Source organism: Leptonotus elevatus, chromosome 16 (genome assembly GCF_054856555.1).
Source record: "Leptonotus elevatus isolate MCC_2025b chromosome 16, RoL_Lele_1.0, whole genome shotgun sequence".
NCBI classification, from domain to species: Eukaryota; Metazoa; Chordata; class Actinopteri; order Syngnathiformes; family Syngnathidae; genus Leptonotus; species Leptonotus elevatus.
Genome location: NC_141254.1, coordinates 17,735,024 through 17,748,497, shown reverse-complemented (window position 1 = coordinate 17,748,497; position 13,474 = coordinate 17,735,024). Strand labels below are relative to the sequence as shown.

Below are 13,474 nucleotides of genomic sequence, written 5' to 3'. Positions count from 1 at the left end.
GGGCATTTTTTCATGTTTATCAGCACTTGTTCCTTTTATAGCTTTAAGGTTCTTGACTGTGTGGAAAAGCACTGCAGTAACAATTGTTAATACTACCTCCGGATAAATTTGATGAGTCAATAATGAGTTCTGATTCATTTGTCATCATCCTTGAGAATGACTGTTAGTGAGGCCTATGGTTTAAAAGTTACTCAGCTGCTCCACCCTCGACCAAATATACACACTAGCCCCACCCTCTTTGTAATATTTATAGTAGCGCCCTTAAAAAGCTGAACCCAACCCCGCTTTGTGCTGCCTCTCTATCTGTGTGTCTGGGCCTGGTGGCGCTTGCTTAAACGTGAAACGTTCTCCCAGAGGTCTCAGCTAGCGAACCCTGAGCCGCCATGTCCAAACCGTTGTCCGACCATGACAGGAAGAAGCAGATCTCTGTGCGAGGCCTGGCCGGTGTTGATAATGTCACCGAGCTGAAGCAGAATTTCAACAGGCACCTCCACTTCACGCTGGCCAAAGACAGAAATGTGGCGACAAGAAGGGATTACTACTTTGCTCTTGCCCACACCGTGCGGGACCACTTGATCGGCAGGTGGATCAGAACCCAGCAGCACTACTACGAGAAGGATCCCAAAGTAAGTTAAAGTCACGACATGAGCAAATACTTGAGATCCAAAGTCATGTGACCTGCCTTGAATGCACCCATTTGGTAGTGACAAAAATAAATAAATATATATTTTGTGGTTACATTTTGTTTAAATCCTCCATCTTAAATCCTCCTGCTAAACGACAGCCATTTTCCATTGCATACAAGCAAAAGGTTTCTCATTCCTCAGCCGTATTGGAGCAGCCTGGGTACAATCTAATGCCAGGGCATGACATTTAAACTTCACAAGGGCTCCTCAGCAGTCTGCTGCTAAGCTTCCATTCTTACGATGCGTTGAAACATTAAACCTCTCCGTGACCTTCTGCTCCTATTCCGCCTCGCCATAAAGCACACTGCCTCCGCTTGTCTCACATGGGCACATGCCTCCAAGGGCACTAGGTTTCATATCTACGCCCCCGTACAGGTGCACGGCGAGAGAAACTGTACTTACAATAGTAAGCTGACACACACGTAATTGCAAATAGTGATTTGGCGGCCAAGTGAAAGCAATATCAATTATATTTGCATGAAGGGAAAATTGTTATTTGCTATTTAATGTATCACTGCAGAAAAAAAGGGATTTTTTCTCTCTCTCCCTTTTGTTACATCCAAGAGAGTCATTGTTCTGTCACTTAAGTGCCTTTTGTGTTCACCCAAGCAGGGTGACATTTACTTGAAGAGTGGAATACATTTTTAGAACGGATTTAATCCAGCGTTGGTAGGATGCAACCTCACACTGAACCGCCCGACCCTCCCGACTGTATCGACCTTGTTCACTGCCGCAGACTGAAAGGTCAAAGGTGAATTCCTTGAAAAGAAACCTTGAACAGAGATGTGAGCTCATGTACTGCAACGCGACCGTGACAGCCACTTGATTTATTGAGGATATTTATAAGTATCAGTTAAAAAGGTAACTAGGACAATTAGACTACCAAGAACTGAAGAAATAGACAAAATCAAAGTCAGTTAAGATGTGTAACAAATCCAATCAAATAACTGAACTCTGGCTGTCAGAAGACTCTATCATGAGCATTTAATTTTATTATACACAAGTGGGTGAACCACTTCTATCACTCCACAAGGAAAGAATATCACTCTCAGGCTGACCTTTACAACGACCTCCACAGGAGCTATTTTCGCCAAACCAAAATGTTGCCGTTATGTAATACAGAATGCAATTTGTCCCTTAGTCCCTTCCCTTCTACCCTCTGCTTTTGCTCTTCAGTGGGCTTCTGCCTTCTCAATTTCAGAAGAGGGGGAGAAAAAAACCAAACGCCTAAATGGCAAAGGCTAAACGCCAAGCAGGCCCAGGTGGACGATTACTCATGCATGCAATGTGATCGCAATGAGTATTTTATGGGATACTGTACGTCAAATATGATGGGAGATTGGCTTTTTTTGCTTTGGCGATGTAAAGTGATATATAGCATTCGCAGAGTCACCTATTGACGGATTTTCTCCCCATTTTTTCCCCCCTAAGAAATTTGCTTATTTGCGGTATTTTCACACAATTCCACACTTATTTGCGATTTCTTTAATGGCAGTTGTAACATTGGTAAACACGCATTTTGGTGCCAACAAAGTTTCAACTAGTATGTTGATGTCTCCGAATCTGAATATGACATTTTTGAATTGGTTCTAGTTTTTGGGATATTCCTTAGTTTTATTCTTATTTTTAAGTGCTAGAAATATGCTTGTTAGTTATGACATTGGTATGCTCTATATGCTACATCTTTGATGAGGCAGTATCTGCCTTATCAAGCATGTTCATACAGTATTCCTTTTTGATGCAATATCGGGAAGATGGCAATTGCTACTCCAAAGAGACTTCTATATGCAAATCATGTTTCATGTGAGAATTAAAGTTGCTCGATGTAGACATTTTCCCCAAAACATCTTTACAATAGGCTTTTTTATTTTACGGTTCAAACATCTTCTAATTAGCACATTAACACCTTACATGTTGACAATGGGCACTCCTTCAAGACTCTGGCCAAAAGTCAAATTTCCCATCCTCAGTCTGCCTACGTCATGCACTCATCGTGTACGTGAAAAAGGAAGTGTGCAGTTTCATTTTTCAGCCACACGTGGCAGTAGCTTTTTGAAATTCTATTTCCTGCAATGAGTAGCTTTAAGCAATAATTCTGAAAATTAGGCAATATTAGCAGTAAACAATGCAAAAACAGGTGACGACAAAGGACAAAAACGACTTGTTTTTAACAATCAAAGTACATTTCGTAAACTGTTAAAGCACATTAATTATCAATCAATGAATTGTCAATAATATTGATATCTCAACAAATAGAGCCAATTAAAATAAATGGATGTCATTTTGGGACTCAGCAGTCCAAAATTACCCGGAAACCATTAAAACATAATTGGCGCTGATTTGTTTTTGTGGTTGGGCCCTGACCAAACCGTATACCATTTGTATGCAAGAATCACTGTTCAAGCACAGTTCAATTGTATTTAACTTTTCAATATATTTGCATTAAATCTGTAAGAACTGTAAATTAAATTTCTATTTGAATAGTTTGCAATAAATTTAATTGAATTTAAGCACAGTGTTAATGTTCAGACTGCATAATGTTACAGAGGTACAAGATCATCTTCAATATATTCTACTGTCTTGTTTTTAAGGAACACGAAGGGCTATAACACTACTGTTCAATACATTTACATTTAAATATAGGACGTGATGGTGGTACTTGGAGAGCTAAGTATTTTTTTTCAGTGCTACTTGGTGAAAAATGTTTTACAACCTGTGATATATGCACACTATTGTGTTTTTTTTTTACACAGCGTGTGTACTACATATCACTGGAGTTCTACATGGGCCGTACCCTCCAGAACACCATGGTCAACCTTGCACTGGAAAATGCCTGTGATGAAGCCACATACCAGGTGAAAGCAAACGGCTTTATGTTTTTAAACCTAAGTGTAAATTTTAAAACAGTTTCTTATATTAACATCAGTGTATGCGTGCACTCTGGAATCTTTAGTTGGGTCTGGACATGGAGGAACTGGAGGACATGGAGGAAGACGCTGGTTTGGGAAATGGTGGACTTGGCCGACTAGCCGGTGTGCTTTTTATTACCCCAACACAATAGAATTTTTCTAATCTTTACTACAATCACTCACTCACTTGAATTTGCACAGCTTGCGGAAGAATGATCATGTTCTTCTTATGCTTTGTGTTGACTTCCAGCCTGTTTCCTGGACTCCATGGCGTCCCTTGGCCTGGCTGCCTATGGTTACGGTATCCGCTATGAATTCGGTATCTTCAACCAGAAAATAATGAACGGCTGGCAGGTTAGTAACATCGGCAATTTCCCTCTCTTCTTTGAAAAAAACAAAAAACATGTACAGAATATTCTTGGGTCTTATTTGAGAACAGATGTGGGTTCAGGCAACCTAATGGCATAAAGTGAATAATAACCATAATTATGTGTTATCATTATCTTGTCTTGATTGTCCTTGTCATTTTCCGGGTCTGACTCAGCTTCGAACGTACTCACCTAATGAGTGTTTTTCACTCGCAATGTCATTATGAAGGTTGAAGAGGCTGATGACTGGCTGCGCTATGGCAACGCCTGGGAGAAGGCCCGTCCTGAGTACATGCGCCCTGTGCACTTCTACGGCAGGACCGAGCATCACCCCGAGGGTGTCAAATGGGTTGACACTCAGGTGAAAAAAAAGAAGAAAAGAAAAAATATATTTATAGAGCTATCAGGAGTCAAATCTGAGAATCTGAAATGTGTCTCTCCACCTGTAATTTGTTGGCAGGTAGTTCTGGCTCTGCCATATGACACCCCAGTCCCTGGCTACAGAAACAACATAGTCAACACCATGAGGCTGTGGTCTGCAAAGGCACCATGCGACTTTAATCTGAAAGACTGTATGTGTCTTGCTGACAGTTTTTGGTTTCGCACCATTGAAAGCTTTTGCAAATGCACTTTTGTTTGCTTTGCAGTCAATGTTGGTGGTTACATTCAGGCTGTGTTGGATCGTAACCTGGCTGAGAACATCTCCCGGGTGCTGTATCCCAATGACAACGTAAGAAAGGAGGACTAATTAGATTTTTTTTTAATCTTTATACAGTCGACATTGCTCCTATTCAGGTACGCATCTGAATCTTAAAAGATGGATTTCCATAATCTGGCCCTCAAAGACCTGAGGGTCTTCGTCTTCAGCTGCCTTTTAAATCTGACATAAGACCTGACCACCATGCGTTGCCTCCCTACAGGCTCCAGATGGAGGATTTGCTTGATAACCCTAAAGCTTTACCTATAAACCGTGTCATGGTAATTTATGTCTGAGCAAGTGAGGGCAGAAAGTGGCTGACCCAATATTTAAGCACCGTTTGGATCTAATTTTAGCCAGCAAGCACTGCTGTTGGGTTATGTTGTCTATTTCTATCTACGAGAATGGAGTGATAGAAATGTGTAAGTCTATTGGGATACATTCAGCAATTTCTTCGTAAACTGCAAAGTCATGCACTTTGTATCGTCATTTATTTATAAATGTCGTGTTTAAGTTCACTCAAAAATATGACTTTTGTTAACCGGTTTCATGCAAGTGTAGGCTATTGTACAAAAATATTACTAGCAGTAAGTAAAGTTTTAAAATCTGCTGAATTTGTTGACCTATATTAATTATGCTTAATTGATATTACTAGGGATGTTTGATACCACTTTTTTTTCCAGACCGATACCAGTGTACGTACTTGTTACTCAACTCTTCAGTAGTCATAGATACAGATACAAACTACTAATACCACTAGTACTTTTAATACATAAATATTCTACAAAAAAAACAAAAACAATGACAGATACTTTTAAAGAAAGACCTATATGTCCAAATTCAGAATCTTTCCTTTAAATTGCATAAAATTAATGGCAATTTTCTATTCCTGTCATTTCTAGCTATTTATTGTAAAACGGCCACGAGATGTGAAATAAGACCTGGTATCGGCCGTTACTCGCCCATCCTTACCTCATTCAATATAAACTGAGCTTTTTAATTTGTATAGTACTGTATAGACAACATTTTGGATGCGGCTCAATTTATAATTTCTAGTCCCTGATCATAAAATGGCCACAAGAGGGCGGGCCACAAGTACCAATACCTTGAAATAAGACCGAGTATTGGCCCGATACGATGCCTGGTATCGGTACTCGCCCATCACTAAAAATTACATAAACATACTGTAAATGCTCAATTTAGGTGATCGTGAAACTACTAAATGCAATGGTGGAAAAAAACCAACATCATCTAAATTTAGTCTAATGATCAACAATATTGACATAACCACAACATGATACCATGATGCCGAAAATGCTAAAAGTCCTACATTTTAACCTAATACATACATTCACTGTTTTGCCAACACTGTTTTGAAAATATTTGCAAATGGCCTGCCGTCAATATTTGCAAGGCCAGCGCAGAGTGCACATGTGCACAATGCTGGCAGATGTACATAAGTGAATGATAAGCGCTAAGATCCTATTTTTTTTTTTATGTAATGATGTGTCAAGGTTTAATGGACAACAACATACTTAAGTGTCTCTTTTCTCAGTTCTTTGAGGGCAAGGAGCTGCGTCTGAAGCAGGAATACTTTGTGGTGTCTGCCACCCTGCAAGACATCATTCGCCGTTTCAAGGTCTCCAAGTTTGGCTCCAGGGAGATTGCTCGCACAGATTTCAGCAAACTGCCTGACAAGGTGAAGGGAGGGAAAAAAAACAAAAACAAAATAGTGTCTGTCAAATTGAAACACCCAACCCAATGTCTCTTACTTAAAATTGCCTCTGTCATTGTGTTAAAGCATTGTTGCAGGGTGATTATCGTACTGAGCACTCCACGACTGTTTTCTTGAACTGGCTCCTGACATCTAACAAAATTGTGTTTATTTAGGTTGCCATCCAGTTGAACGACACTCACCCAGCTATGGCTATCCCTGAGCTGATGAGGGTTCTAATTGATGAAGAGCAACTTCCATGGGATAATGTCAGTTGAGCTATTTTATTCAATACCTAAGCTTAACAAACAGCACCAGAATTAACTCATATAGTGACCTTAGGTCAAATAAGTCAAGTAAATAAGTCAAATATTTCCTTGTGTACAGGCGTGGGACGTGTGCGTGCGTACTTGTGCCTACACCAATCACACAGTCCTCCCAGAGGCTCTGGAGAGGTGGCCAGTGGACCTGTTTGCCCATCTGTTGCCCCGCCACTTGGAAATTGTCTATGAGATCAACCGTCGCCACATGGAGGTTGGTACTATATATTGCAACATGCTTTAATTTGTCATGCTCTGCACATATTGTATGTATCCTTGTGTTACGAAATATAGATGAGGAATTATACATTATTGGCCTGCTCATTGATCAGATTCAGGACAGGAGGTCGGGATGTGCATGCATTCCTTATGTCCAGTGCACGTCTGATTGGAAATGGGAATGACCGCAATTAAATAACAGTCATTTTTAACAAAAACAAACAAACACATACACACACACACACACGGGAATACGTAAGTAAATTATGCAGGCCTGCGGGTCAATGTTTTTGCAAATTAGAATGCAAAATTAAAAATCATTTCCTGTCTCTGTTTCACATGGCTTGACTCCCCAGTTCAGCCCTTTGGGGGACTAACGACAGGTCCCGGGTTTCTACACTCCGGTGAACGTGACGGATTATTTCGCCCCTCAAGCCACCAAACTAAACACCGTGCCCATTTCCCATCAGCCACAAATATTCCAAAGATCATAGCTCTAAGACAAAAATTTTCAGACGCACAATTTCAGGAGGAAATAACAAGGTTTGAGACATGCCTCAGTCTGCAGTGCGCAGCCGTCCTTTCTGTCAATTCGGTTTCACTGCCGAGCTGTAGACAGTCGCTTGGGGACCAATGTGCCAAAGCGTGAATTAAAGGTGAAAAGTGAAATGGAATTTGCTTTCATCTATCTCTGCGATTTTCACAGCATGTCTAAGTAAAGTTGGGGAGATGCAGTTGTTTACTAACCACAACTAAATGAGAAAGTTATTCTATGAATTTGTACCATTCATCCTGTTATTTGTCAGAACGTTGCTGCAAAATTCCCTGGTGATAGCGACCGTCTGAGCCGTATGTCCCTCATTGAAGAAGGAGGACAGAAGAGGATCAACATGGCCCATTTGTGCATCGTCGGGTCACACGCGGTCAATGGCGTGGCCCAGATCCACTCAGACATCCTCAAAGCGACCGTGTACGTTCGCCGCGCTCGTCGCAGTCCATGCACCTTTGGCCGTGAGCCGTTTCATTATTTGTGTGTCCCGATTTATGTCTGCCCCGCAGCTTCAAGGACTTCTATGAAATGGAGCCACACAAGTTCCAGAACAAGACTAACGGCATCACTCCTCGCCGCTGGCTGGTGATGTGTAACCCTGGCCTGGCTGAGGTCATCGCCGAGGTTAGCGGTGTTTTTAAACGCACATGCCTCACACAGATATCCCACCGTTCTTTGTGTGTGAAAAACTGCACCCGCATACACATTTTCCATTCTCGTCTAATCAAGAGAATCGGAGAGGACTTCATCCGTGACCTGGACCAGCTGCAGCGTCTGCGCAAGTTTGTGAACGACGAAGCTTTCATCCGTGATGTTGCCAAAGTGAAGCAGGTGAAGTCGAGTTCATCTTTTTGAGTCTGCGCCACTGTTTGTTCCTTTCGGCTCAATATGCGAACCTCTATTATGTGTTTTTTACAGTCATCAGTAGGGGTGCCTATCATTAAGAGGATACTTTTTGTTACAGAAGTGTTTTTCTCAATTTGACTAAAGGAAATACAACAACTATCACGATAACAATAATAACAATAACAACTATCAGACACGCTAAAGTCAATCTTGTTATTTTTCAGGAAAACAAAATGAAGTTTTCCATGCACTTGGAGGAGCACTATAAGGTTAAGATCAATCCAAGCTCCATGTTTGACATTCAAGTCAAGAGAATCCACGAATACAAGAGGCAGCTACTCAACTGTCTGCACATCATCACCTATTATAACCGTAAGCATTCGACATTCATTTTAATTCACATCACAATAGTGATTAACAGGGCTGCCTAAGTGCTTAAATCTCTTTATATTGCTGCCAGGAATCAAGAAAGAGCCCAACAAGCAGTGGACACCGAGAACCGTTATGATTGGAGGAAAGGTATGTGCCTCAAAAGGGGAAGTCAACCCCCCTTAAAAATTATTGACAATAATAAATTTCTATGCAGCCCCACTAGTCTAAATATTGTATTTGTTGTTAATATTGTGTGTGGAATATAAGTTAAGCAGCAAAATCCAGCAGTTTTTTTCAATATCAGAAGGTGGCCATTTTGCCACCTGCTGTCGAATGAAAATGATATCACAGTTGCTCAGGTCTCAGGTAACAGAGATTGATAAAAACGGCAGAATTTTGCTTCATAACTCGTATTTACACAAATGTAATATTCATCAGAATGTCATGTTTTGACTAATAAGGTCACATAGAACATATTATTGTCAATAAATGTTTAAAAGTTTGACTTTAAACTAAAAGTTGTCGTGGGAAATTTTGGAGTTTGCACATGCAAGGAATCTGAAGTCAAATTCCCACCTACAAATTTTCCTTAGTAAATAAAGTTTTAAGGAAGGTAGCTTCCAAAACTGTTGAAAAATCGGGGAGAAGAGGTCAACAGGCATCCCGGAATGAAACGTATTGTGTTCGACTTTGAGGCCCCATTGTCAGCAGGTCTTGTTTGCAGCTGTTAACCACAGCTAGCGTGACGTGTGATTTGTTGCAGGCCGCTCCTGGCTACCACACTGCCAAGATGATTATTCGTCTGATCACAGCTATCGGCGAAGTGGTCAACAATGATCCTGTGGTGGGAGACCGGCTCAAAGTCATCTTTTTGGAGAACTACAGAGTCACACTCGCTGAGAAGGGTATGTCACGCCCCCTTTGCACTTACCTGCTTTGCTTGCACATCCCGCTGTTACTTTGGTCCCCAGCAGATGGAGGAAAAAAACCATGGTTGCAGGTAGTGGTATCAAAAAATATGGTTTGCTGGCCAAAACCGGTCTACTCGTAGGTTTAATCTCCACAGGAGGAATTTGAAACACAGGGGAAAACACCGTCTTATTGCCATTTATATCAAAGATGCTACCATTTTACTAGTCCATCCCACTTGACATCAAGTTAAACAGTATGCGACACTGGGTCTTTTGAACCCAAATGCATTTGACACCCCTTTTCCACAGTCGTTGACCGCTTACCTCTGTCATCTTTCAGCCATCCCAGCTGCTGACCTCTCCCAGCAGATCTCTACAGCGGGCACTGAGGCCTCCGGCACTGGCAACATGAAGTTCATGCTGAACGGCGCTCTGACCATCGGAACCATGGATGGAGCCAATGTGGAGATGGCTGAGGAGGCGGGCGAGGACAACCTCTTCATCTTTGGCATGAGGGTGGACGACGTTGATGAAATGGACAGGAAAGGGTAAGGCGACAGCTTCCATCTGGCCAAATCATATAATCATAAATTAACATAATGCACTACAGTAATTACATTAATAAAATTCCTTATGAGATGTACTGTATAAAATGTGTTTGCTTTAAAAGATTATGATTCTCAATCAAGGCAATATTGCTATAGCACTTGTAATGGATTTTGGAATATGCGCCCCCCATAAGCGCACACTTCATTTCATGACAAATATTTTGGTGCTGTACAATAAACATCTTGAAATGTTTTGCACTTGGACTATAAACACAGCAATTTCTCAATTGCACTTTGAGCAATCGCTACATCATTATCCTCACTGTACCATCTCTCACGTAGTGAAGATATTCTAGACACTGTGCCCTTAGGGATCTGGCCTATGCAACTGTATAGACATTAGCAAATCTTAAATGAACTTGTTACTATGGAAATGCCAAGGTTTTATTTTTCTGCGACTGTGCCTGTAGATACCATGCTCACGAGTACTACAATCGCCTGCCGGAGCTGAAACAAGCCATCGACCAGATTGCCGGAGGCTTTTTCAGCCCAAAGCAGCCTGACTTGTTCAAAGAAATCGTCAACATGCTGATGCATCATGACAGGTAAAAGCATCTCATATCAAAAAACAGCCATAAAAGTAGCAACGCGCTTAGCTATAAATTTGCATGTCGGTGGAATTACCGCGGAGACTAATCATGTGCCTGCTGATTTTTCATCATCAAGTTAATTGTGTTATTTTGTGCACCAGATTTAAGGTCTTCGCTGATTATGAAGAGTATATTAAAAGCCAGGAGAAAGTCAATGCGCTTTATAAGGTCTGTACAAGGCAATACGCCATGATTGTGATTAAAATGGCTTTTCAATTCATATATAGACATCTTATTCATCACTGCCCGTATTCTCATCCTCAACCCAGAACCCCAAGGAATGGACCAAGAAGGTGATCTACAACATTGCTGGATCTGGCAAGTTCTCCAGTGACCGCACCATTGCCCAATACGCTCGTGAGATCTGGGGCATGGAGCCTACACTGGAGAAACTCCCCAACCCTGACAACCTACACTAAACTGTCCACGGGACAGCATCATCAACATTATCATAAACATGAACTTGTTGTCTTAACTTCCAGGATAGAGGCTGTGTCAGGCGGTTAAAGCCCATCCAAAAGGTTCAGCCAGTTTCAAATTAAATTCTACTTGCATCAATTCACAGTGCCATAAACAAGCTACACTTTTCAGGCCATTTGCATTTATACACCAAACCACAGCTTGCAGCCAGGTTCAAGGGGTGCAGAGATTGCAATTTAGCTGCTGTGAAGCTGATCAAGGAGCTTTGTGGTGGGCTTTGTGAGATGACTGGTGATTTTCTTTGTGCAAATGTCCCAACGGCACTCATACGCAAACCCATTCTGAATAAAATATGTCAAAAATAGCACAACAGCCTGGGTGACTAATTTTTCTTATCTCCATTGAACTGTTGTCCAAAAGCACACTGATGACCTTATAAGGGATGATATTTGCCATCAGATTGGGGTTATAATGTCAGAGCTCAATTTCACAGTAACAAATCTGCTGCAAAACAGGAATTTCAAACAGGAAATCCAGAACATATGTGCATTAGTTTACATTTTAATCAGCCTTGCAGGCAGTTGCTATCTTCGGAACTGTATTTTCAAGTGACGCAATCAGCAAAAACGAGAACTATTCTCGGTGCTGATAAACGCATACAATGTTGGTTTACCAAATGCCGCCATTAGGCTGATATGGTCAGCGTGGAGTGTTTGTGGGGACAAGGGTGTTGTAGTGATTGTCGTTAGTAGGATTTCAGGTATTATTCAGGCTTTTTTCTTTGTTGTTCAATAATTATAGTTGGAAAAATACTAATTAGCAACGCAAGCTTCCCCCCCCCCCCCTTTCTTTTAAGGGCGAAGTCAATCCAAATATTTTATTTACAATATGTTCTTTGCAGTCCGACTAGTATTAACAAGGTATCATGACTAATATTGAGTTTGTGTAACATGAATAAAGCAGCAAATCCACCAATCTTTATCCATCTTAAGCGGCCATTTTGCCAATTGGTGTTGACTGAAAATAACATCAGTCATAAAAGTGACATGATCTAAGGGTGTGATTAGTGATCAGCGCATCTTTCTCACTGGTGAGGTTCTGGCTTTGATTTTCATACGGCTGTCCTACGTGTGGAGTTCATTCCGCATTACAAAAACATACTTGAAGGACTCTAAACTGTCCATCGGAGTGGATGTCAGTCTAAATGGTTGTTGGTCTGCATGAGCCCTGGGATACACTCCAGCACACAGATGACCCTTGTGAGGGGATGTAGTATAGAAAATACTTAAAGAATACTTTGAGAAGGTTGGAAGTAAGAAAAAAAAACAATGATCTGGTCTGGTCTAGCCTAGTGCAGCTTGGGCCACAGTCCTGCAGAAGACTGGACCTTGGACAGGTGGGCTGGAACTTTATTTCCAGTGAAGACAACCATACGTTAACGTCAGCTGTTATTGTGGGATTTTCTGATAACATCATTTTTATGTTACAGTGATGTACCCGTGAACTTTAGTCCATAAGAACTATTCACAAGCAGCAGGAGATCTTTTTGAAAACAAAAGAGTAATTCACCATGTCAAGAAAACAGAATTTAAATGATTCTCTAGATAGGCCTTATCTGTCTTATCAAGACAAGGACTGACATAAGGTCACGATCAAGCGTTTAAAATCTAAACATAAATAAAACATCACCTTGCTGATATAATAAAATTAATTCAATAAGGGGAGGAATGAAGGAGGTTTGACTGTGACGTTTGGAATCAAAGAAGGCTCACGGTGAGCAAATCGTAGGTGATAGAAGTCATTTTAAGTGTATAGCAAATCGTGAAGTCACAGCAAAACTGATTACTGTCTTTGTGGTCTAAAAAAAAATACATTTTCACAGACCCTCCTCCTTTAGTTACAGCTAATGTGGTACAAGGAATCAACTGTCTAATTTATGATATCATATTGGTGACAGCGCTCTATGACATTGTTTACAAAGCATTTGAAGTTCAAAGTGAAGCATACAGAAATGCATATCATACGTTTCAGCCACTTCTAAAAAAATTCTCAGAACGGTTTGAGTCAGTTTGGACAACATGCTTGATACTCAAACTACATAAACAATGTTTGCTTGCAAAAACACACTTCTCTGAGCATGTGCGTTAACGGCACGTGTTATTTCTTCTTCCTTCTTTAACAGCGTGTAGACATTTCACAACAATGTGAACAGCCTGTAAATCATTGGTATATAAACTGTACTGGAAAACGTGATACAATTATGT

General features: G+C 40.9%; 1 protein-coding gene across 1 annotated transcript; it reads left to right on the top strand.

Moving 5' to 3' along the window:
- Window positions 1-277: 277 nt before the first annotated feature.
- Window positions 278-11,580, top strand: pygma (phosphorylase, glycogen, muscle A). The gene is made up of 20 exons (XM_086057885.1): window positions 278-626; window positions 3,440-3,541; window positions 3,640-3,718; window positions 3,846-3,949; window positions 4,193-4,324; window positions 4,424-4,535; window positions 4,611-4,693; window positions 6,216-6,359; window positions 6,551-6,643; window positions 6,762-6,908; window positions 7,720-7,883; window positions 7,973-8,087; window positions 8,193-8,294; window positions 8,534-8,681; window positions 8,770-8,828; window positions 9,445-9,586; window positions 9,933-10,140; window positions 10,611-10,745; window positions 10,892-10,958; window positions 11,060-11,580. Exons 1-20 carry the CDS (start codon window positions 384-386, stop codon window positions 11,207-11,209), a joined length of 2,529 nt encoding a protein of 842 aa, XP_085914011.1. The 5' UTR covers window positions 278-383; the 3' UTR covers window positions 11,210-11,580.
- Window positions 11,581-13,474: the final 1,894 nt, after the last annotated feature.

Coding starts and splice junctions, on each gene's coding strand:
- pygma (XM_086057885.1), top strand. CDS start 384: ATGTCCAAACCGTTGTCCGACCATGACAGGAAGAAGCAGATCTCTGTG. Junction 3,719..3,845: donor TGGACTTGGCCGACTAGCCG/GTGTGCTTTTTA, acceptor GTTGACTTCCAG/CCTGTTTCCTGGACTCCATG. Junction 6,644..6,761: donor AGCAACTTCCATGGGATAAT/GTCAGTTGAGCT, acceptor CCTTGTGTACAG/GCGTGGGACGTGTGCGTGCG.